Source organism: Narcine bancroftii, chromosome 4 (assembly GCF_036971445.1).
Source record: "Narcine bancroftii isolate sNarBan1 chromosome 4, sNarBan1.hap1, whole genome shotgun sequence".
In the NCBI taxonomy this organism is placed as follows: domain Eukaryota; kingdom Metazoa; phylum Chordata; class Chondrichthyes; order Torpediniformes; family Narcinidae; genus Narcine; species Narcine bancroftii.
In genome coordinates this window covers 172,434,880-172,461,131 of record NC_091472.1, presented here as the reverse complement: position 1 = coordinate 172,461,131, position 26,252 = coordinate 172,434,880, and the positions used below count along the sequence as shown (strand labels likewise).

The 26,252-nt window shown below is 40.1% G+C and overlaps 1 protein-coding gene and 1 long non-coding RNA gene across 9 annotated transcripts in view; one reads left to right on the top strand and one right to left on the bottom strand.

Moving 5' to 3' along the window:
• The window catches only part of cabin1 (calcineurin binding protein 1), a 570,396-nt gene that overhangs the window by 402,760 nt on the left and 141,384 nt on the right, over positions 1–26,252 (top strand). The window contains exon 32 of one of the 7 annotated variants that reach the window (XM_069933021.1): positions 17,497–17,566. The exons of the other annotated variants lie outside the window; for them this stretch is intronic. Within the exon in view, the coding sequence (XP_069789122.1) occupies positions 17,497–17,566 (70 nt within the window). The remainder of the gene's footprint in view (positions 1–17,496; positions 17,567–26,252) is intronic. 7 annotated transcript variants of the gene reach the window in all.
• Positions 1–26,252, bottom strand: part of LOC138761233 (uncharacterized) — a 58,096-nt gene that overhangs the window by 7,736 nt on the left and 24,108 nt on the right. The gene's annotated exons all lie outside the window — the stretch shown is intronic.

Here is a 26,252-nt window from a genome sequence, read left to right as displayed (position 1 = left end):
GATATGAAAGCAATTATATCAGATGGAGGTTACCTAAAATTAGAAAACTGAATGATCATGTCTTTGGGTATAAGGCTATTCGGGAAGAATATGATGTGTGTGCCTCAAGTTTACATTTGGCTTCACCCTGACAATGGATGAGGCCGAGGCAGACATGTTACCGTAGGAATGGTTGAGGGAATTGAAACGGTCAGCTGTGGAAGTTTAGTCCTACAAATTAGGCAGAGGTTCTCAGCAAAGGTTCTGATGCAAAATTGCTGAACAACTTTGAATCAGGAAGACTAAAGTTCCTTACCAACAGTAGATGACTCATTTTGATCCGCAGAGAACTTCGAGTGGAAATGGTGCTGAGAAATAAAGTCACAGGTAACTAGAAGCTTGGCATTAACTCTATGGACTGAATAGGAGTACCTAGCTAAATGTGTGTCTATTCTTTGCTTATTACCCGCTGTAAAGCATGCACAGCATACATTAAAAGAGGCCAAGGTTTTGCTTGTGGGATTTGTTAGGCTCCCTGAATAGTGAGAAAGGAGAAGATAAAGATAAACATGCATCTCCGGAGCTTGGATGTGGGGATATTCTGAAAAGAGGGGTGTCTTCAAGGTGATTGAAAGATGAACAAGGACATGAGGGAGGGAGCAGTCTCAATGAGGTGCTAAAAGGGAGGGCAGGAGAACAGATGTGTTCCCTAAAGGAGGTGGAGATGTCAGAGGAGAAGCTGCCTTCTGCACGAAATTCAGGACCAGAAAGGGGAAACTGTCTAGGAGACTGGGATCCAGCTTTAGGTCACCGTCTGGGTTATTTGGTTCATTATACTTCGAAGCTTGTTGATGATCAAAAGCTTTTTGGAATCACAATCCCTTCCTTAATTATAATTCATCTTGAAAACTTGCAACAATTTAACAGTTGGCAGCTATTTTGGCAGCTGATAAGTTTTTATAGTTCTTTGATGGACAGCTGCTCAAGAGCTAAAGCAACAGCACCAATTTTTAAATTAACACCTCAAACAAAATTTATGGTAGACACAGGAAAAGTAGAATTTTTAAAAATCAAAAATCATCTGATGAAACGACTAATTATATACAATTTAAAACCTGTACTGAGAGGAGCAAGGAATTACATTTGGGACCCTTCACCAATGATATGAAGATGTCCCAGAATGCCATGAAGTCAAAGTATCCTCAATGAATTGTTTGTGGGGTGCTGGCTCGTACTGTCCCACTCCAAGGCATATTGTGGATACGTAATAAAAATGAAGTTTAAAATTGCAATGTTTTTTTTCTTTGGCTAAAAGTAATTCCAATGCCAAAAAAAAAAAATTCTTGATTGCAAAATGTGAAGTATCAGAACTAAAATGACTTATAAGAAAGTTATTTTCTTACGTTGGTCAGTAAATGACTACAATGCTTACCAATACGTTGTTATTTCACCAGTCAGAATTGCTGAAACCTTCCCAGTGGTTTGCTGCCCAGAACATCTTGGGCACACACCTCCGTGGTTGTAGAATGTTTTAAAAAAAAAACACTATTGGCTCTTCTAACAAGCTAGGATCCTGCAAAGCAACACTGTGTCTCTGCTCCTCGCTCTCCCAGAACTGCACCAGCGGTAGTACTGCTATTACAGTAACTCAGACAGCGCTGCCATTTTCTTTTTGACAGAGCAATTAATTTTCCTCTTCATTGCTTCTGGAAACTGGGAAGGAAAAATTATGATTCTCTTTCTTCCCAAGGATTACATTTAGTAGTCTGGATGGAGTTAAATTAAATTATTAAATCTGAACTATTTTATGAAGAATTAATTTCACTGCCAGGTTGAGATCACACGTAAATTGGAGAAACAACGCATGATATTTTGCCTTGGCAATCTCTAACCTGATGATATCAATATCGATCTTCAATTTCTAGTAACCCCCTCCCCCAACATCTTTTTTCTTCCCCCCCCTCGCTTTTCCTCATATTTCTGACACTTTTCCTTTTCTTTCTCTTGCCTGTCATCTACGTCTTCCTTCCTCCAGCTCATTACCCCTTCCCTTCTTTTCTCCTGTCAGAGACCCTTGTTCTCAGCTCCTTGCCCCCTTAACCTATCACCTCTCAGCTCGCTTATCTTCTTCCCCTTCTCACCAGTCTCCTCTCCTCCTATCACCATCAGGGCTGTGTTCCCTCCCCAGTCCACTTTCCTCCCACCTTCTTATTTTTGCATCTGCTGCATTTTTGACACTCCTGTTGAAGGGCTCAGGCCCAAAATGTTGACTGCCTGTTACAGCTTCATGTAAGTTGAGTTATTCCAGCACCTTGGGTATTGTTTATTTCACTAGTTGTCCAAGCAAGAGATGCTAGATTATTGGGTTTGTATTCCCTGGAGTTTCTAATGAGGGTTGATCTTATTCAAACACACAAGATCCAAAAGGAGCTTGACTAGACAATATTCCCAATTTTGATGGAGCTTCTCCTACTTATTCTGCTTGACCTGCGGAGCTCCTCCGGCAGAGTGTGTTTGGTTAACAAGGGAGATGTTGGGAAATTTCCAGGTGGAAGAGACATGAACAAGGGATTCATGGCAACAAATCAGGGGCCAGTCCTTTAAAACTAAGCTCCATGGGAGCTTCTCCCTGAGCATCATAATCACTTGAATTTCCTGTCTCCAAAGGTCGTCCAGAGTGGTTCTCAACCTTTTTCTTTCTACTCACATACCACTTTAAGTATTTCCTATGCCATAGGTGCTCTGTGATTAGTAAGGGATTGCTCAAACTAGTATGTGGGTGGAAAGAAAAAGTTTGAAAACCACCATTTTAATCATACCTAATTCGCTCGTTATGTGCACGTTTTCATAACTCCAAAGGAAATTGGGCCAATGACATTTTTTTTCAAGCAAAATATTTTAGTAACAATTGGGTCAAGAGCATTGATTCTCAACCTTCCCTTCCCACTCACATACCACCTTAAGCAATCTCTTATTAATCACAAAACACCTATGGTATAGGTTGAGAACCACTGGTGTAGACCAAATCCTCGATATATTTAAAATTAATAAAATATTCAAATGCTGGAAAAATTGAGGATTATAGGAAACAGGCGCAGTAAAAAATAACTTAATTTTACACATTTCAGTACTTATCGTATTTGAACAATGAAACAGGTTTAAGGGGCTGAATGGCCAATTTCTTCTTCTATTTTCTTGTGTCCTTGGTGTGGTATCTCTTCGGGTAAACTTATTTTGGAAACAATTAATGCAATATGCAGAGCCCTTGTATTTGCCTGAAGGTGAATGCTTGTTCAAATGAATCGAGTGTGAGTGTGTGTACCTTGACCTCAAAAATAGTATGGTGTTAAAGATGACCTGCTTGGCTTTGAGACAGCTCTTGCAAAAGTCGATTGCAGTGTTGTGTTTATTTTGCAACTCTGAGAGTTGGCGAAGCTGGTGCTCTGGTCTGAAGGTATATATTTACCTGTCAACCTGTCAGCACTTGGTAGCCACAGAGGCAGCCTAGAGTTTGTCATCAGCTGTGTGTGTATGTTGGAGAGCCTACCAGGTGCCAGTGCATCTGGAAATTGTCTACAACACAAAACTCATTTACAAAGAACTGATTTAAAAGTTGCCCTTTTCCCTGTTCACCAAGCATGACGTGCCGGTCTCATGGTGAGTATGTAACTCAGCAACGGCCATCACTAAATAGGCGGGAAAAAAGAGATGTCACAGAACTACTTGTTTGTATTGTTTAAAACTGAAGGAAGGAAAAAGCAAAGTAAATACTGGAAATTAGTTTAACTTCAGGGCTGACATATTAATGGAATCGACTTTAAGGAATATTGTAAACCTTTATTTAGAAGGGCTCTGATTAATTGGGAACAGTCAACATAGATTTGTTCATGTAGTGCCATGTCTGACTACATAAATTGATTCAATCTGGAAATGACGAGGGTTGATCAAGGCAATTCATTTGATGTTGTGTCCATGAATTTCAGCCAGGCTTTTGATGACATAAATAAATGTGGGCTGGTCAAAAAAAATTAAAGCTACAAAGGAAGCAAAAGGAAATGTCAAATTGATTCAATGACAGGAGGCAACGGGGGAAGGTTGATGGGTGTTTAGTTTTTTGAAAGCTGTTACCACTCTAGTTCCTCATTACTCAATTATCAGTTCCTTTTAGCTGTATTTAATTAAAAAAAACATAATTTAATGTATTTACAACATGGGAGAAACCAATTCTGGCCATTGAAACCCCCCCCCCCCCCCTAATTACATACCCTGTGTATTTTGGAAGATGGAAAAATCTGGAACACCTGAAGAAACCCCACACAGGTCATGGGGACACAAATTCCTTATAGACAGTACTGGCTTCGAACTGTGGTCACTGGTGCTATAATTTTTTAACAAATTAAAACTTAAAATTTAGCTGTATTTATGATTTAGTTTTGCATGTATGATAAAGAAATTTTAGAAGATACAAAAATTGACCATATTGTTGAACTGAAGAGGAAAGGGCTTCAGTTAGATGAGTAGAATAATAATCAATAGATACAACCAACTAATAAACAGTGAAAAATCAGGAAATTGAGAAGAATGGAAGAACTACAGAGAAACTTTGATATATGTGACCACGGATCCATAAAGATATAGGTTCGGTCCATAAAATGGTTTGAAAGGTTTCCAATGCTTTCTGAGGCAGAGCATATAAGAGCAGAGGTATTAACCAAGAAGAGCATCTTCTCAAGAAGACCAATAGGTTTTGGAGCTCATGAGAGCCTTTGATAAGCCAAAGCCTTGGGTTTGCATATAGTTCCAGTTCAAGAAGGTTGTGATTGCATGAGAGAGAGAATGCAAAACAAAAATGTACATGTCATGACAAGAAAATACTAGCTGTGAGGAAAGTCTGGATAAGTGAAGATTGCTTACTTTGGAGCAGAGCCAGGGGAAAATTTATTTGATATGTACTTTTTATCATTGACAATATGCAGTATCTCTGCATTCAATGTTCAACAATTGAGTGATATTGTCAATGGCCACATCCGTGGCCCGTGGACAATTTCAGGCTGACACGACTCTCTGTTTCGCCAGAAAGAAGAACTGGCTGAATTTCTGCCCGTGCAGTTAGCATGCTTCTTATTGATTCCATTTCAAGTGTTATACTTGTCCTTTGATGAGGTAATCCAGGAATTATTTAGCTTCTGGAGAGCCTTTTCTCTGGACTTGATCCTCAACTTCACATCATCACAAAAGCCATCTTTGAGCCAATTTGTTTCACTCAACTTGATCTCTCCTACTGAAAATAGGACAAATCAAAAGCCAAGAGACAATCTCCTGGCTGTAGAACTTGTAGTACTGAAGCCCCATGCTTCACAACCAACTGTGCCTCCAATCAAACTGACATGTGTAATTTTTCTTATTTTTGGCAAGATGCCAAGACATGTTCCTTTCTCAGAAAATAGGACAAATCCAATCTTGTTAATTAATGCAATAATTTTGCCCTCAATTATTAGTAAAGTGATAGAGGACATAATTGACCATGCTGTTAATGATCATGTTTATTATCGTACACGTAAGTACAATGTACGAGTACATATGCACTAAAATTCTTGCTTGCTGTTTCCAAACAAGTACTTTGTATAAAAAAAAGCTCCAATAGTAGATAGTAAATTACTGTATGGAAAGAGATAATAAAAATAAAAGATAATAAATATACACATAATTACAGTACTGTTAAAAAAAATTGGGGTTTCTGAAGTGCAAAAAGACCTTTTTGTGGTGCTGGATAGATTATCATTAGAATAGAAGGGGGAGGTTCAAAAGCCTGATAGCTGTTGGGGGGGGGGGAAATCTGTTCTTGAACATCGAGGTGCTGGTCTTCAGACTTCTGTATCTTCTGCTTGAAGATGTTAGTGAGAAGAGGTAGTGACTGGAGTGCTGGGGCTCCTCTATTATGATGGCTGCTTTTTTGAGGCAACACCTCATGTGAATGCTTGGAATGGATGGGAGGTCAGAGCCTGTATGGATCTGGCTCTGTTCACTACTTTCTGCAACATTCTGTGTTTCTGGGCACTTGAATTGATGTAACTTGTCAGTATACTTTCCTCAGTTTTCTTGTAGAAGTTTGATAGAATCTCTGACAACTTGTTGGTTCTTCAAATCCAATTATTGGATATCCAAATAGAAACAAGAAATTAAGTTTAGAAGAACTCGTAAGTTGCTGCCTTGTTGCAAACACCAGGCATTTTATGGATTAAATTTTGATGGGTGGCAATTTTAATCCTCTGCTTTTAAAGTCAGGTATTGGACGAGAAATTCTAAGTAATGCAGCAGTCTTGTGTGCTACATTGTGAAATATATTCACAATTCAGATGGCCATAGACAATTGAATAATTGCAGTGTCGATCTCCAATATTAAGAATGTTTCCATATCAGCACTCGTAATGTGCTTGCCTGTATTGATACCATCTTCTTCTGGCTATCTATCACATACAACGATGATGGTTTCTTTTAGTCAGTTTGTGGGGTTTGATATGTGTGTCCTGGAGTGGCTGTACAGGCCGATTCTTGATGGGCAGTCTCAGATCCAACGGCTAGGGGAAGTTCTGTTGCAGTGAATGGCCAGACCAAGCTACAATGTAAGGGATGTCTTTTCCACTTTTCACAGCACATGTTTGCTTGATGGTCTTTGACCCTACAAGAGGGTTCGTCTGCCCGTTGACATCTTGTGTTTTTATCCTGCATGATGTCCAGCCACCCTCCACACCAGGCAAGCCTGGTGGGGGAACGGGTTTAGTCGCTGACCACCTGACCAGACCTTGTGACATCAAACAATGTGTTTAACATTCCAGATTCTGTTACTGTCATGTACATAAATACATAAAATTTGTCAACTGCTGCTTGCCATAGATACACATAAAGGTGCCACTATCCAAGAGAAAGAAAAGCAAAAGAGATTCCCTTCAGAGAAACCATGTGTCCATGGATTCACTTCCTGCGCTCCCCCAAACTCTGCAGAGATGCACAGCCTCCTGACAGTTCCAGAAGTGAACCCCAGCTCCTGGTTCCAAATCTTCCACATGATCAGGAACTTCTTGTTAACTATCAAGACCTTTCGGGAACCCTGCTCACCATCGGTCCTCTCGTAAATCCTGATCCTGATACCTGGTTCCCACAAATCGGTCTCCAGCAGCCTGCAGCTTTGTGTAAATCCCTTGGCCGCTGAAACCTTCACTGCTGTGGGGCCCTTTTCCAGGAATCTCTTTCTCGGTGGGGGGAGGGGGTATTTTCCCACACTAGTGCCCAATGGCGGTTCACTGAGCACCCCCCCCCACCCCCCCAAGCCCACACCCCTCATGTTCTACTGCCAACTGGGTGCTGTCATCCTGAAGCCAAATAATTCCTATGTACTGTTTGTTTGGGGTAGCATTTATGCTTGGCAGCAGACCATGAAGGCTAGGGGCTCCTCTTAGGATGGCAGGTGGGATGACCATTTTTTCACAGAGCATTTGAAATTTCAGCTCTCTGACTGCGTGCATTCGATGTCCTGGTTTATTGGTGCTTGTGAGCCAACCTGGTCTCACGCTATCCTTGGAGCACAGTGGCCTCTTGACTTGTTTTCATTGGGGGGGATGATGCAGAGGACTTGAGCCATGTTGGTGGTTTGGAACTGCAAGGCTTTGATTATTTCCATGGAAGTTTTGTATGTGAACTGTTGTTCCAGCCGGATGGCCAATGCTTTGGTGGTGCTGATTTTTGTCCTCATGTGCCAGGATGTTGTTTATTGACTTCAACTCGGGTTTCAACTCAATCATACTTCAGAGGCTGGTGGATAAATTGTCCTCACTGGCATAGAGTATCCTTCTTTGCAACTGGATGCTGGACGACTTAATTGAAAGACCAAAGTCTACCCAGCCTATCACACAGAGCACTGGCGCACCTCATGGTAGTGTGCTCATCCCACTACTTTTCACATTGCTAACTTACAACTGTACTGCCAGGTTCAGCTCCAACAGAATCATCAAATTTGTGGATGATGAAATAGTAATTAACCTCATTGGCAACAGAGAGGAAATTGAAAAGCTTGTGAAGTGGTGCCAGAGCACTTCAAGGAAGAGGTACAAGAACATAAAAACCAGAACTGCCAGCTGGGAAACAGTGTTTTCCAGCAGGCAGTGAGACTGTTGAACAATCTTAGAAACGTGTAAATTATTCTTATATATATTTATTTTGGATCGTTATGTAAAGTGCCCTCCATAATGTTTAGGACAAAGACACATTTTTCCTTTATTTGTCCATGCTCCACAGTTTTAAATTTATAATCAAACAGTATCCATGTAATTAAAGTGCACATTCCAGATTTTATTCAAGGTTATTTGTATATGTTTTGACCATGCAGAAATTACAGCACTTTTTATACATACTCTGCTCATTTCATAGAACACTACAGCATACTACAGGCCCTTTGCCTCCTTGATGTTGTGCCAACCCATATATTCCTTAAAAAATACTAAATTCTCCCTACCCCTTATCCTTCTATTTTACTCCATCCATGTGCCTGTCTTGGAGTCTCTTAAATGCCTCTAATATTTCAGCCTTCACCACCATCCCTGGCAAGACATTCCAGGCATCCAGAACTCTACATTAAAAAAAAAACAACCTTACCCCTGTTGTCTCCCCTAAACATCCTTCCCTTCACTTTGTACTCACGTCCTCTGGTGTTTGGTATTCCTGCCCTGGGAAACAGGCACTGGCTGTCCACCCTATCTCTGCCTCTCATAATCTTGTAGACCTCTATTGTCTCCTCTCATCCTTTTACGCTCCAAAGAAAAATGTTCCAGCTCTGCTAAATTGCTTCATAAGACTTGTTTACCAACCCAGGTAACATCCTGGTAAATCTATTCTGCACCCTTTCCATAGCTACATGTCCTTCCTGTTATGAGGTGACCAGAACTGCAAACAATACTCTAAGTGTGGTCTCACCAGAGATTTGTAGATTTGCACATGACCTCTCTACTCTTGAACTCAATCCCCTTATTAATGAAACCCAGCATCCCATGGGCCTTCTTAACTATTAACTTGTGCTGCAATCTTGAGAGATGTATGGATTTGGACCCCAAGGTCCCTCTGTTCATCTACACTCTTAAGTAACCGACCATAAACCCTGTACTTGACCTTCTGGTTTGTCCTTCCAAAATGCACCACCTCATACTTATCTAGATTGAACTCCATCTGCCACTTTTCCGCCCAACTCTGCATCCTGTCTATATCCTTTTGTTACCTTCAATGACCTTCAGCTCCATCCACAACTCCTCCAACCATCATATCATCTGCAGACTTAGACCCATCCACCTCTTCAGATCGTTTATAAAAATCAAAGACCAGGGGTCCAAGAACAGATCCTTGCTGTATTTCACTAAACACTGACCTCCAGGAAGAATTCTTTTTCCACAACTACTCTCTGCTTTCTACCTGCAAACCAATTTTTTTATCCACACACCCATTGTTCCATGGATTCCCATGCCTCAGACTTTCAGAACAAGTCTCTTATGGGGGAACCTTGTCAAATGCCTTACTAAAATCCATGTTGATCACATCTATGGCCTTACCCTCATCAATTTCTTTTGTTACCTTCTCAAAAAACTCAATTAGGCTCTTGAGGCATGACCATAATTTCACAAAACCATGCTGGCTATCCTTGAATAGACAGTACTTCTTCAAATGCTCATAGATCCTATCCTAAAGAATCCTCTCCAATAGTTTGCACACCACTGAAATAAGACTCACCGGTCTATAACTCCCAGGATTCTCTTTATTACCTCTTTTAGACAAGAGGACTACATTTGCCTTTCTCCAATCCACCAGTACCTCCCCTGCTTTCAAAGGGGGCTCAAAGTTCATTGTTACTGCCCCAGTTATCTCTTTCCTCACTTCGCATAGCAACCTGGAATATATCGCAACCAGCCCCGGGGACATCAGTCTTATTGTTTTTAAGATCCAACACCTCCTCTTCCTTAATTTCAACACTGTTGAACACACAAGCCTGCTCTATTCTGACCTCACCCTGATCAAAATCCTTTTCTTTTATGAATACTGAATCCAAGTATTCATTTAGGACCTCCCCAACCTCCTCTGCCTCCAGGCACATGTTGGCTTCTTTATCCTTTAGTGGCCTCACCTTCATTCTCATCATCCTTCTGTTCTTCACGTATGCATAGAACTTGGGATTCTCCTTAATCCTACATGCCAAGGCTTTCTCATGCTCCCTTCAAGCTCTCCTAAATCCTTTCTTAAGCTCTTTCCTGGCTACCTTATACTTATGAGGCTTTCCTGTTTCCTGCTTCTTATATCTAATATATAATTCCTTCTTCCTTTTGACGGGCTATTTCACCTGTTTCATCAACTGTCCCATCTTTTCTTTGTCCCAGTGGGACAAACATATCTTGAACCCAACATAAATTTCCTCCACATTAGTTCTGTGGTTTCTCCTTTGATCATCTGCTTACATTTTACTTTAGTTCCTGCCTCATTCCATTATAATTAGCCCTTCATCCAATTTTGTCAACTTTTATCCTTTTCCATGGCTATGCTAAAACTCAGGGAGTTGTGGTCACTCTCACCAAAATGTTCCCCCACTGAGAGGTCCGCTACCTGACCAGGTTCATAATCCAGGATTAGATCCAGTATGGCCCCTCCTCCCATTGGCTGGTCCACATGCTGTGTCAGGAAAACTTCTTGGACACACCTGACAAATTCAGCTCTCTCTATCCCTCTTGCAGTAAGGAGGTGCCAGTCAATATTAGGATAGTTGAAATCTTCCCATAATGACAACCCTATATTTCCTGCACCAATCCAAAATCTTCCTGCTTATCTGCTCCTTGGTATCCCAAGGACTATTTGGGGGCCTATAGACTACTCCCAGCACAGTGATAGCTCCCTTCCTATTTTTGACTTCCACCCACACCTTTAGTGGCCTCACCTTCATTCTCATCATCCTTCTGTTCTTCACGTACGCATAGAACTTGGGATTCTCCTTAATCCGACTTAGTGGGCATTTCCTCTGTAGCATCCTACCTTTCTATAGCTGTGATGCTATCCCTGACCAGTAATGCTACTCCTCCCCCTTTTCCACCTCCCATCCTATTCCTTTTTAAACCCCGGTCCCTGCATCAGCTAACCCTGCCCTTCTTCCAGCCAAATCTCTGTAATGGCCACAACATCATAATTCCACATACTGATCCATGCGCAAAGTTCATCCCATTTATTCCTAATACTCCTTGTGTTGAAATAGGCAGATTTCAAATCCTCTAACTGGCTCCATTTAGGTTTTGTTTCCTGCCTGTTCTTCCTCACAAACTCAGAACACATAGTATCATCCTTTTGATTTATACCCTATTCTCTGCTCACATTCTGGTTCCCACCTACCTGCCAATCTAGTTGAAACCCTCCCCAACAGCTCTAGCAAACCTGCCCACCAGGATATTGGTCCCTTTTCAGTTCAGGTGCAGACCATCCTTTTTGTACACGTCAGACCTTCCCCAGAAGAGTTAGTGATCCACAAATCTTACCCCCTGCCCCAATTCTTCAGCCACTCATTCATCTGCCACAACTTCATAATCCTACCCTCTCATGTGCATGGCACAGACAACAATCCCAAGATTACCACCCTTGAGGTCCTGCTTTTTAACTTATTACCTAACTCCCTATATTCCCTCTTCAGGACCTCATCACTATTCATGTTATTGGTCCCACGTGGACCATGACATCCGGCTGCTCACCCTCCCCCTCCAGAATGCTGTGAACTCAATCAGACATATCTTTGATTCTGGCAGCTGGGAGGCAACATGCCATCCAGGGGCCTCAATCTCATTCACAGAACCTCCTATCCACTTGTCACCATAGCTCTCTTCCTTTCCCCTCTTTCCTTCTAAGCCAAGGAGCAGCCTCTGTGCAAGAAACAAGACCACTACAACTTTCCCCTGATATATCATGCCTCCCCCCAACAGTACCCAAAACAGTATAATTTTTGTTGAGGGGAACGGCCACGGGGGTGTGCTGCACTCTTTTCTTATCCCCATTCTCTCTCCTAACAGTCACCCAGTTACCTGCCTCCTGACTTTTGGGGGTGACTGTATCCCTGAAGCTCCTCTCTATCACTCTCTCTGACTCCCGAATGATCCAGAGTTCATCCAACTCCAGCTCCAGTTCCATAATTCAATCTACAGGAGCTGCAGCTGGTTGCACCTCTTGTAGATGTAGTCTTCAGGAACAATTTGGCTGTCCCAGATTTCCCACATCCTGCAATCAGAACATTCCTCTGCCCAAGCTGTCTCCATTAACTCTTCCTAATTTAAATACAAATATCTTATCTGGCCTTGCCTCACTGGAATCAAGGTTGTCCTCTGTCTTTGCTTGGTGAAGCCTTGTGAGCCAAAGCCTCTAAGTCCCACTGGTCCACTCACACACTGAACACTGGCCACTCAGCTTGAGCTACCCTCTTTTATTTGTCACTGCCCTTATCTTTATTACTCCTCCCACCAATCACTGTTCCGTTTCCCTCTGATTCCCTTTAAACTGCACTCATCTCCAGCTGGTTCCCGACACTCACAGCTCTCCCGAGTCCTGAAATAATTTTTAGGACATTTGGCTTAACAGGTGTTTGTGGTTACTCAGGTATCTTTAATTGCTTCATTGGTGCAGGTATAAGAGAGCTAGGCTTGCTTCTGAGCTTTTGATCACCTTTAGTGTCTATAGTTGCCATTTTCAACATGAGGATCAGAGATATCCACACATGCCTCCTGAAGAGTGTTTTTGATCTGTCGGACATACATTTAGGGATTTTTCTTCATCATGAAGAAAATTCTGTCATCAGTAGTGCAGGTCTTCCTTAGCCTACTTGTCCCTTTGTGATTACTGAGCTCACCAGTAGGCTCTTTCTTCTTAATGATGTTCCAAATTGTTGGTAATTCTGAGTTTGGGCAATGTATATATGCAATTTTAACAGACAATTAGTAATTAAAGATTTTATTCAAGGTTATTTGTATACATTTTGGATTGACCATGGGGAAATTACAGCACTTTTTAAATATAGTTCCCCCATTTTAGAGCACCATAATGTCTGGGACATTTGCCTTCACAGGTGTTTGATCAAAAGCTTAGAAGCAAGCCTAGCTCTTTTGTACCTGCACCAATGAACATATCTGAGTACTCACAAACACCTGTGAAGCGAATTGTCCTAAACATTATGGTGCCTTGAAATGGGAGAACACTGTATAACAAGCGCTTTAATTTCTACATGGTCACACTAAAATGTAATCATGATTTTCAAATAAAAGCCCCCATTGGCCCGTTCGGAGCCGACAGCAGTCAATTGGTAGCTGGACTCTGTGGGAGTGCTGCATCTTTGCTCCCACGGGCCTGAAGGGCCTGTTATCTTACTGGATCTGTAAATTTCTTTTTCAATCTTTTTATTGGTTTTTGAAAAAAATAATATCAGATACACAGATGCATATGATATAATGTTCAGGTAACAGAAAATTAAAATTACAGATAGTTAGCAATATATGATAGTTAGCAAGATATGATGATCTGTAGCACTGCCAAAGACCGAGTTGCTGAAATAAATGTTGTCCACACCAAGCAAGTAAACCAGTAACTGCCGTTTATTCAAACCACACGCGTTCCTTTTTAGGGGAGGCGACAAGTTTTCGGGACTGATGTCATAATGGTGCTGTGAGGCCTGGCCGGGTTCCCCTGGCTCCCCGTCGGAGCAAAGATCCAGCGCTCCCCTGTGCCCTGCTGCTCTGGCTGTTTGCTATGGCATTTCAGCCTGTCATGTGTGTGGGGTTGAGCCGACCCACTACAGATCATGTTATTGATAAGAAAAGGAAAAGAAAAAAAATTCTATCATTAATCTAACTAAATTTCTAACCCCAATCTATTATATGACCAATTACTATCAAAGTCAGATATCAACTATTAATTTCAAAACAGTTTAGAAAAAATGATATGGAAAAGGAAAGAAAATTAATAAAGACCAAAAATAATTGATCGTTAAATTTTGAAAATAATTTAAAAAAACCCAAAGAGAGGAAAAAAATACTTGTTTTAGTAGTTGAACACCTAATTTTCTCTGGAGAGAGGGATGCCATCAAATCCAATAACGACTGTGTCTGCATGGAAGGGACAACATCTTTCCACAGCAGCAAAATGAGCCTTCTAGCAATCAGGGAAGCAAAATCAACCACATGAGATTGAGATGGGGTCAAAATAAAGTCCATTGGTCCACTCATTCCAAAAATAGCAATAAAAGGGCTCGGAGACAGAATTATATCAAGAATTAAAGATAATGTGGTAAATAACTCTTTCCAGGAGTTACAAAGGGAGGGGAGTAGCCAGAACATATGATATAAAGTATGAATTGTACACTTCTCACAATTAGAGGATATATTGGGGTAAAATGTAGATAATTGAACTTTGGAATTGTAGGATTTGTAAATTTGAAAAATAAAATAAAATTTAAATTAAAAAACAACAGTAGTCCTTTGAGCCCTTTGAATCTGCTCTTTCATTCAGTTTGACCACACCTGATCACCCATCCACACTCTTGGTAATGATATTGTTTATTGTTCAAATTGTACATACCCACACTCCGAATCATGGGTCCTCTACCGGCATCACCTACGGCTCTTAGAACGCTTCCACCAGCGTTGTCTCCACTCCATCCTCAACATTCATTGGAGCGACTTCATCTCCAACATCGAAGTACTCGAATCCACGCTGCTGAAGATCCAACTGCGCTGGGTTGGTCACGTCTCCAGAATGGAGGACCATCACCTTCCCAAGATCGTGTTATATGGCGAGCTCTCCACTGGCCACCGAGACAGGTGCACCAAAGAAGAGGTACAAGGACTGCCTAAAGAAATCTCTTGGTGCCTGCCACATTGACCACTGCCAGTGGGCTGATATCGCCTCAAACCGTGCATCTTGGCGCCTCACAGTTCGGCGGGCAGCAACCTCCTTTGAAGAAGACCGCAGAGCCCACCTCACTGACAAAAGACAAAGGAGGAAAAATCCAACACCCAACCAACCAATTTTCCCTTGCAACCGCTGCAACCGTGCCTGCCTGTCCCGCATCGGACTTGTCAGCCACAAACGAGCCTGCAGCTGACGTGGACATTACCCCTCCATAAATCTTCATCTGCGAAGCCAAGCCGAAGAGAAGAGAAGAGACAATGTATAGCCGACCGCTACAAAGAAACACACACAGTGTGGCAGGTTAAGCTCACTCCTAGGGCTGGAAAGGCTGCTTTTATACTGTTCAAGTTCTCGCCGTTTTTGCTGATTGACTGAGTTATCCATATGAATAACAATAGCGGGCGGGAACGTTCCTGCATATGAAAGCCCTTCTTCCCCAGCTGTTTCTGCTGAGTTAGCTGGGCAGCTTGACCAATGCCATTTTAGGGCTGTTGGTCTGATGCTGCCCCAGCTTCTACCCCCGCCGGTTCGTTGCCCTGGGAGTTGCTTTAGTGATTTCTGTCCACGTCTGCAGTCGCACAATGTGCCGACCTGATGTCCGCAATTGCGGGCCACCACAAATGTACATTTGCACCAAAATTCTTACGTGTTGCAGCCGAACAACTACAAAAACAATATATTAAAAAAAACAACTAAATTGAAAAGATAGTAAATACAAATAAATCAGTTATCCTTTTGCCCACATCCTTTGTTGTATTTTGCTTTTAGATATCTGTCATGGTTGAAAAGATTTGTGGTAGATTCCCAGTAGATGGGAGAATTTAAAATCCAGCAAAAAAAATCAGTTTTTTCCACCTTTATATTTTAGTTATGAGAGTAACTGATCAATAATATACAAAACATATATTAAGGCGTACAATTACAAGATACAGTAACGACTCTGCATGCAGCTCTGATGGGAATTATCAAATATTCCTTTTCAGAATGACAAAGTACAACCAAAAAACCAGAACCACAAAATTAAACTTACCTGTTAATAAGGATGTTGTTATAAGCCCGGAGGACCCCAAAACCTAGCAGCAATAGAAATTCACCAACAAATGGTTACTTAAACAAAGGTTGCTCTTAATTATCTTTAAACGTGAAAACATGATCAAACTTTGAATTATCAACCTAACTTTACCCCCTTCTAATTCTAAGCGCACGTGTATGTAATGTATGTGTAAGTTCAGAAAAGTTCTTAGATTCACAGTCCAATCTCACTTCTCATTCCTCCAAGTTCACTGGTTGTAGGCAATTCTTATACTGTAAACAGAATTTAACATTTATAAAGTTCACAGGTTTTGGTGCTTGAAAGGTAAATGGTTACCGCTCAGGAAGGTTCTTATCAGTTTTTAGAGAGAGATTTGTTGTACCCACAACTGATTCCTTTTTTTAATCAGCCATTTCAGTGTCTTGCTGAAGAAACCTGCTCACTCAGGGTTCTCCAGATGATAACCTCTTTCTTTCAGGTCACCACAGATTGCCTTTTTGTTTCTCTTACTCCAAGTGAAATATTAGACAGCCAGTCCTCTCCTCTTGGATGAACCACAAGGGCTTTAACCAGGTTGAACTAAGCACTCACAACCTGCCTTCCAAATGGGGTTTTCACAAGCTTGCCAGATTGTCCTGTACCAGTTGCTGCTGCTAACTGTAAAACTGTAGAATTGATCTCTGTCTGTCTCTCTCTCTCTCTCTCCCCCCCCACAGAGAAAAAGCCTGTTTGACTCTCTCTGCTTGCAAAACCACATAATTCTCCTAGAACAGCAAGTTCCTCTGCAGACAGTCTGCGACTCTGACAAGTTCTTTAATCTGTTGCCTTTTTGGAAACAATCCATTAGAGGAGTCTCTTGGGCACTCTCCAAAGCTTTTGCAAAGACTGTTCACCCCAACATGTCTAGCATGAGCAGAGCTCCAGTATTTTAAATAACATCTGTTTTAAAGGGTTTGTATGTGACCTATACTAAAACCCCTGGTGCCCCAATGTATCTCCCAAAAGTATATCTCTATTCTGTCATAGTAAGTTCAGAAAAGTTCTTTGATTTACAGTCCAATCTCACTTCTCACTCCTTCAAGTTCACTGGTATCAAGCAATTCTTATTCTGTGCACAAAATTTAACAAATGTGAATTTCACCAGGCTTTGGTGTTTGAAAGGTAAATGGTTACCACTCAGGAAGGTTCTTGTGAGTTTTCAGAGAGAGATTTGGTGCTCGTTGGACACAAACTCGTTCCTTCCGATCAGCCACGTAAGTGTCTTGCCGAAGAAACTTTCCTCATCAGAGTTTTCCAGATGATGATCTTTTCAGGTTATTTCGAGTGAAACATTATGCAGTCAACCATCTCCTCTTGTATGGACCAGAAGGGCTTTGACCAGACTGAATTAGGAACTCAGAATCTGTCTTTAAAATGGGGTTTTTCCACAAACGCCAGCTTTTCCTGTTCCTGTTTCCTGACCCAGCTGCTGCTGATAAACTGTAGAATTGAATTCTCTCTCTCTCTCTCTCTCTCTCTCTCAGAGAAAACCACATGACCCTCTTAGAACAGCAAACTGCCTTCAAACAGACCGTGGCACGGAGAAGTCACGTGGTAAATAATGATAAGTTGTCAGATATACTCAGAATTTTGGAATTTGAATTTGTTCAAAAGTTTATGCAGGAGGGGATTTTAACCTTAATTTGGATCCATTGTTGGATAAAACTGGATAAAAGACAAGCAAAAAGAATAAAGTAGCCAAATTTATGGTTAAATCAATACAGGAAATGAAACTTATGGATATATGGAGGAGACAGCACCCAAAAGAGAAGGAATATTCATATTATTCGAGTAGGCATAAAACATACTCAAGGATTGATATGTTTTTGTTGTCGGCCCATATTCAAGGAAGAGTTAGGAAAACTGAGTATAAAGCAAGACTACTTTCAGATCACTCACCCCTGTTATTAGCAATAGAACTGGAGGACATCCCACTAAGAAAATGTAGATGGAGATTAAACTCCATGCTACTTAAAAGGCAGGAATTTAGAGAGTTTATTGAACACCAAATTAAAACATATTTTGAAATAAACACAGAATCAGTGAAAGATAAATTTATACTATGGGACGCAATGAAAGCCTTCATTAGAGGGCAGATAATACGTTATGTAACTAAGATGAAGAAGGATAACAATCGGGAAATGGAGCAGTTGGAAAGGGAGATAGTAAGTATAGAAAAGGAACTAGTGAGAAGGGACAATATAAAGAAAAAGAGAGAATTGACGGACAAAAAAATAAAATACGAAACATTACAAACGTACAAGGTGGAGAAGAACATAATGAAAACAAAGCAAAAGTATTATGAATTGGGAGAAAAACACAAAATATTGGCCTGGCAACTTAAAGGAGAACAAGCTAAAAGAACTGCATTGGCATCAAGGAAAAAGGACAAACAAATCACATATAACCCAACAGAAATTAATGAAAACTTTAAATAATTTTATGAACAATTATACCAAACTGAAAATGAGAGGAAAGATGATAAAATAGAAGAGTTTTTAGCTAAAATTGATCTGCCAAAATTGCAAGAAGAGGAACAAAACAAACTGATAAAACCATTTGAAATAGAGGAAGTACGGGATGTATTAAAAAAGCTGCTGAACAATAAAACACCAGGAGAGGATGGATTTCCAATAGAATTTTATAAAACATTTAAAGAGTTATTAATTCCTCCTCTCCTGGAAGTAATGAATCAGGTAAAAGAAACACAAAACTTGCTAGACTCATGTAAGACAGCAATAATTACAGTAATACCAAAGAAGAGGAAGGATCCATTAACACCATATAGACATATAGACCAATATCTCAACTTAATTCAGATTTTAAGATAATAGAGAAATTATTAGCAAACAGATTGGCCAACTGTGTACCAAAAATAGTTAAACAAGATCAAACTGGATTTATTAAGAAAAGACAAACAGCGTACAATGTCTGTAAACTTATTAATCTAATTCATGCAGCTCAAGAAAATAAGAAACCAATAATTGCCTTAGACGCAGAAAAAGCCTTTGACAGGGTAGAATGGAACTACTTATTTAAGGTATTACAGAAGTTCTATCTGCCAGAAAAATATATTAATTGGATTAAAGCATTGTATAATGGACCATTGGCAAAGGTAGTAGTAAATGGATATGTATCGAACCAATTCAAATTAAGTAGATCAACTAGGCAGGGATGTCCATTATCCCCCTCATTGTTCGCCTTAGCAAAAGAACCATTGGCAGAGCTGATAAGAATAGAAAACAAAATAAAAGGGATGAAAATAAAGGAGAAGGAGTATAAAATCAGTTTATTTGCAGATGACATCATAGTATACCTAACAGAATCATAGAATTACATAAGAAATTGAAGGAATATGGAGAAATATTGGGGTACAAGGTCAAGGCAAATAAAAGTGAAATGATGCCAATGAATAATGTGGATTACTCAGAACTTAAAAAAGAATCACTATTTAAATGGCAAGCACAAGCAATCCGATACCTAGGAATAAGGTTAGACAATAACTTAAGCCACTTGTACAAACTAAATTATCAACCACTAATAAATAAAGTGCAGGAAGACTTAGAACATTAGGAAGATCTACCGCTAACGTTGATAGGGAGGGTGAACTGCATTAAAATTTATGTCTTCCCAAGGATACAATATTTATTTCAAATGTTACCAATTCCCTTAACAGAAAAATTCTTTGATGGACTAAAGAGAATAATAAGGAAATTCTTGTCGAAAGGGGGGAAACCGAGGATAACGTTAGATAAATTAACAGAGAGGTATTACCAGGGTACTTTGCAGTTACCAAACTTGAGAAATTATTATAGAGCCGCTCAATTAAGGTATTTATCAGATTTTTACCAGTTGAGAGATAAACTAGACTGGACTAAGATAGAACTAGATAAAATAGGGGAGAAGGTGCCGGAATATATACTTTATAAGTTGGATGAAAAGCTGGTGCAATATAAAAGCTCACCAATATTGCATCATTTATTTAATATATGGAAGAAGATCTACGTAGAAAGGAAAAAAACGAATTACCAAATACCAAAATTGTTGTTGAAGCAAAATCCACTAATCCCTTTTACAATGGATCATCTTTCCTTTAGAGAATGGGAGAGAAAAGGAATCAAAAGAATAGAAAATTGTTTTTTGGGAAATAATTTATTAACATTTGAACAGTTGAAGTACAAATATGGAATAACTCACAGTACAGTGTTTGCATACCATCAATTGAAAGCTTATTTAAAGGATAAATTTGGAACCAGATTGAGTTTACCAGAAGGAAGCAGCTTTGAATATGTGATTATAGACACAATGATAATTAAAAGATTTATAATGAACATGTACATTAAGCTGCAAGGTAAGGAAAAGAGGAAATAAGCTATAAGCCTAAACAAAAGTGGGAAAAGGATTTAAACATAAAGATAAAGAATGAAACATGGGAAAAGTTACATTCTGGAACTATGAAGAATACAATAAGCACAAGGTTACGCATGATACAGTATAATTGGTTACACATTCCTCAAAAATTAAAAGAATGGGATCCAACATTATCAGATAGGTGTTTTCGTTGTAAGAAGGAAATGGGAACAACAATACATGCAATTTAGGCATGTATGAAAGTGAATACGTTTTGGGAAGAACTAAATCAGATAATAAATAAAATCACAAAAATAACATAACAAAAAATCCAGAGATCTTCCTTTTAAGTAACATAAGAAATAAAGAATTAGGCCTCAAATTGGATAAAGCACAAAAAAGATTTATTATGATAGCCTTAGCAGTAGCAAAAAAAATGTATAATGTCAACTTGGAAAATGGAAGAGACCATGAGAATACAGCAACGGTACATGGAAATTAATAAATGTATTCTATTGGAAAAAATAACATATAATTAAAAAACTAAAGTCACATTGTTCAAACAAATTTGTGAATCATACATGGAACATAACAGAGAGAGCTTGCCTCGGACCTCCATACCCTAAAATGATAAGAAGACAAAACTATTAGATTTAGTGTCTAAAAGTAGATGACACATTTTTCTGGTTTGTTTTTCCTTTGCGTGAAGACATTGTTTTATGGTCTTATTTATTGGTTTTGGAGGGGGGAGGGAAGAGGGAAAAAAAAGGAAAAATGCCATTGTGTATATTTAATGAGAAACGTTTGTACATGTTTTGGTTGTTATGGTTCACAGTGTGAAAAATAAAAAAATATTTAAAAAAACAAACTGTGGCACCGGACCAAATCTTCCAAGTCCATTCATCTGTTGCTTTCTAAAACAATAATCTATTACTCCACAGCATGTCCAATTAACACCTACTTGTGAAGTCCTTATAGGCATTCTTCAAAGTTTGTGCAAAGGCACTCGGAGCCTGAACTGTCTGAGCTCTGGCATTTTAAATGAGATCTGTTTTGAAGTGTTTGTATGTGACCTAAACTAAAAAAACCTGCCACAATTTATCTCCTTTTAAAACATATCTACATACAATATAAAATATAACATAATCTGTCATAATGTCTGGCAGACCTTGGAATCAGGAGGATCAGCAGTCAACATTGGAACGTGGGACCTTTAAACAACCAGTGCTCAGGCAAGTTCAGCACTGTGGGAGTGTTAAAAAGCCAGCAATCGAGCCATTTAAATTTCTTGGGAATCGCAAATAGTTGGTGCTCATTATCTTTAAACATCACGGGAGATTTAAAGGGACTTCGTACGGACTATTTAAACACCGCGGGAACTATCTGCAGCGGACCCATGAACCATGTAAAGAAGACCTGATCAAGTGGATGCAGAGGGAGGCTATAGGTTAAGCTGAGATGCTGGCCGCTGAGGCTTCCTCTCCCTATCAAGCTCCTGGCCAACGTACAATCTTTGGAGAACAATCTGGATGAACTCCAAGCCAGACTTCAACATCAGAAAGACATCAGGGAGTGTTGTATGATGTGCTTTACAGAAACATGGACATTCCGGACACAGTGGTACAGTCCAAGTTGTACAGCTCAAGGGCTACACTCTCAATCGTGCTGACTGAACACTGGCGTCATAAAAAAACCAGGGGAAGTGGCATTCATGTCATCGTCAATTCATCATGTTGCACAGAATTGACGGTTATGTACCAATCCTGCTCCCCTGACCTGGAACATCTGGTGATCAAGTGCTGCCCATTCTATCTGCTGAGGGAGTTCACTGCCATCTTCCTAGTCGCAGTGTATATTCAGCCCTAGGCTAATGTCACGCTGGTACTGGAGGGACTGAGCTCCGTGATTAAGTGCCATGAATCAGCACATCCTGATGCCTTTCCTATATGGGACTTTAATCAGGCCAACCTGAGGAAGTCTCTGACAATCTACCATCAACACATCATATTCAAGACCAGGGGAGGCAACACACTCGACCATGCTACACCACCATGAAGAACACCAACTGAGCCATACCACGACCACACTTTGGGAAGTCTAATCACCTGGCTGCACTCCTACTCCCAGCATACAAGCAGAGACTGTTGAGAACCTTAGCTCTGTCTGCCGCAATACTTTTTAAATAGTGAGAGATTGAAAGCGATCTGGGTTTCCTTGTGCACTAATTACTGAAAGTTACTATGTAGGTTCAGTAGGCAATCGGAAAGGTTAATTGTGTGCTGTTTGTTATTATGTTAAGATTTCAGTGCAAGATTGGAGACAGTATGCTCCAATAATACAAAGGTGATACGGCATTTGGAATTGTGTGCAGGTATGGTTTCCCTCCTGAGGAAGGACACGCTTGTAAAAGAGGGGGTGCAACAAAAATTTGCTGGCTTGATAAGTTGGTTGTATTTTAGGCATGTTGTCTTGAGTTTGGAAAAATGAGAAGTGATCTCATTGAAATGGACAAAGTAAGTTGACTGGGTAGATGCAGGACTGATCTTTCCTACCGCGATGATGTTTAGAACCGGGAATCACAGTCACAAAACAAGGGATTTGCTGTTGAGGGAAAAGATGAGATGAGAGCAAATTTCTTCACCAGCCAGGAGGACTGTAGGAGATAGCAGGTTTACTATCATTTGCACTGTGCAATGTAAATATGCAACAAAATTCACAGCTCAATAATGTGGTGCATTCAAGATGGAAATCAAGAGATTTTAGATGTGAAGGGAATTAAAGTGAATACATAATGTTGTGCTATTTCCAAGATCAGCCATGATTTCAAGGAATTGTGGAGTAAGAAATAAGGCTGAATGTCCTACCCCTGCTTCTGTTTTTGAACAAGGGACCAAGTGTATTTTAGGTAAACAAGAATTGAAGTGTTTTGGCACTGGGAGTCCTTGGTGTTGCAGTGGTCAACGAAACAATCTTCCAGTCTGCATCCGGTCTCCCTGATATAGTGGAGGCCACTTCGGGAGCACCGGATGCAGTCAATGACCCTGTGAAAAAATAAATGGAATACTGAATATTGTAGCCATATTTACTGATTGCACAAAGATAGGTGAGATAGGAAACTGGAGAGAACTCGAAGTCTGCATATATACCTAGAAATTATTTAGCAGATGACATATAACGTGAGGAAATGTGATGTGATTCATTTGAGTAGAAATGTTTAAATGGAGAGAGACTACAGAATGCCTGAGTGAATAGATATGTGTGTCATCACACACATGAAGCTCAGAAAGGTTGGTCATCATGTACAGTAATAACTAGAAAAATGGGATTTTGACCTTTATTACAAAGGGGATGGATATAAATTTATTGAAGTCTTGTTCCAACTGTGCATGGGTGAAACCTCAGCCAGTGACCATCTTAGCCTTGACATACTCAGTTTTTCAGACTACGTGGAAAATAGCTGCAAAGTGACAATGATCACGAAGCAGGCTCAAGCGTGGGGCCACCACCCACTGCTGTTTCTCATGTCCTCAGAAGCTGTTCAAGTTTCATGAGTACTAGGTTGTTCTTGCAGAGAAAACAGCTGCTCACAGCCCTGCTTTTGTGTCCAAGTATTTAATTAGCTCCCTCCTGAAAGGTGCCCTACAGTCTGTTTTCTTTCCCTTAAAGCAGTTCACTTAAAGGCATGATTCCTTGTGGTGGGTAAAACAAACGAAGTTCCTCCTGGGATTTTTTTTTCTTAACTGCATACTGTTTGTGACTGTCCCACTAGACTAGACAACCTTTGGCTTCTTGCCAAACAGAATTGAAGACAGAATTCATAGTGGTCTATATTGAAGTGCTTCTGCCACCTGTTGACCCACTAACCCAAATTGTATTAGATTTGCTTGCATTTCTGTTATTTGTCCCGGTTCCGATGTGTTATCATGTGTACACTTACTTTGCAGTTTCATCTTTATTAACACATTAAGCTGGAACAAATGTTCTCGGATCACACCAAGAAAAGAATGATTTGAGATTTTTCTTCATCTTAAAAAAAATTCATATCTTCCTTTTTTTTTTGCTTTAATGCAGTGAGCTTTTCAGCAACATGTTGTATGGACTCACTGCTCTTTGAAGGAAAAGAGATTGCTATTTAAATACTGTAATCTCAATTATTTGTATGAATTTATAAAACTACATTGTAGTTTTTTATTGCAGAAGGAATTTGTGCTTGATGCACTGGTGTGGAGAGAAGCTGAAAGTTGCCACTGTGACAGCTGGTTAATTGCATGCCCACTGTTCTTTGTTTAAACCACTCAGTCTGGCAAAGGATCTCTAGCTTTTTGCCTGGGGACTTCTTGCATTCAGTTGTTGTGGTCGTCAAAGTTCAACTCTTGTACATATTAAGGCGAGAGAATCAATTCATGATTGAGAACATTTTAATTTGCTGATGTCTTTGTGTACCAGAGTGTGAGCCAACCTAGTCATTCTCAACAGGGGCCACAGCACATTTAAGGGAGGCCATGGACTGAAATCATAAAATGTGTTTTTATGAGGTCGATGGGAGAAAAGTATGGAAGAAACCTGCATGCCTGCTTCACAGGGAAGGGGGGCACATAACTTTGAGCAGAGTCCTAAAGGGGCCATAGCCAAAAAATGGTTGAGAATAGCTGAACCTAATCATCCAGCTAGTAATTGTAATGCAGCCCAACCCCTGCAAAGGATTGGAAAGTGAAAAGGTTTTTTTAGACAAGTTAACTTTGAAACTACTTGCATTTCCAACAATATCCAAAGGTGTAGGTCTTTTTCTTTTTTTTCTACTAATACCAAGATTTCTTTTCATGAAAAAGGGCTGTTATTTGGAGCACCTCAAGGCCCAAGTTGGAAATGCTCTTTCACTCAGTTTGCAGAAGTGACCCCAATTCATATTGGTCAGGATCAGAAATTGAACCCAATGTAGTAGAATGTTGACTTGGAAATCATCCCAGAACATTGTAGGACACAGTTAGTTCAACAATTAGTGCAATGCTATTACAGTGCCAGTGACCTGGGTTCAAAATTGCTGCTGTCTGCAAGGAGATTAAACATTCTCTTTGTGATCTGCTTTGGTTTCCTCCAGGGAGATCGTTCAAACTCCATACAGATTAAGTGCTCCGATTTCCTCCCACATTTCAAAGACCTACAAGACTAATGGACTAATTGTTGCATGGTGTATTTGGGTGCCGCAGGCTCGTGGGCCTTTTACCATGCTGCGCCATTAAATTAAAATTAATGTGTTGAATAGATGATGCGGCTGAACACAAAGGAAGCTGCCACAGTGGCACAGTGCTGCTGCCTCACAGCTTCACTGATTGATGTTCGATCCTGACCTTGGGCTCTGTCTGTATGTAGCTTGCATGTTCTCCCTGTGACCATTGGGGTATAGTCTGATACTTCTAAAGATGTGTAGGTTGATTGGTTCATCAGTTACTGTAAACCATCCTTATTTGAGTGATCAAATCTGAGAGTGAGTAGGAATATGGGGAGAATAACATTTGATTAGTGCAAGATTAGTGTGAACAGCTGCTTGATTGTTGGTGGAGTGAAGGGCTGTGCCTGCGCTGCATGGTATTAATGACAGAAGAATGCAGTTAGAGTGTCAGCTCTTCTGAGGAAGCTTATGAAGAAAACCGGTTCTTCTGCCATTGACCAAGAATTATAATTATTCAGGATCAGTGAGATTTAAAATTTTGCTGAAGGCTAATTTTGAGCATTGAACAATTGTGGATATCGTTTGGAGAGTTTTACAGTAGAAGAAAGGTTTTTGCACAAATGAAAATCCTATCAAAAGATTGAGTTGAATTTCACAGTGAATGCTAAGAAACTCAAATGCACTATTGTTCTGCTATGGGTAAAGGCAATTTTAAGTAGT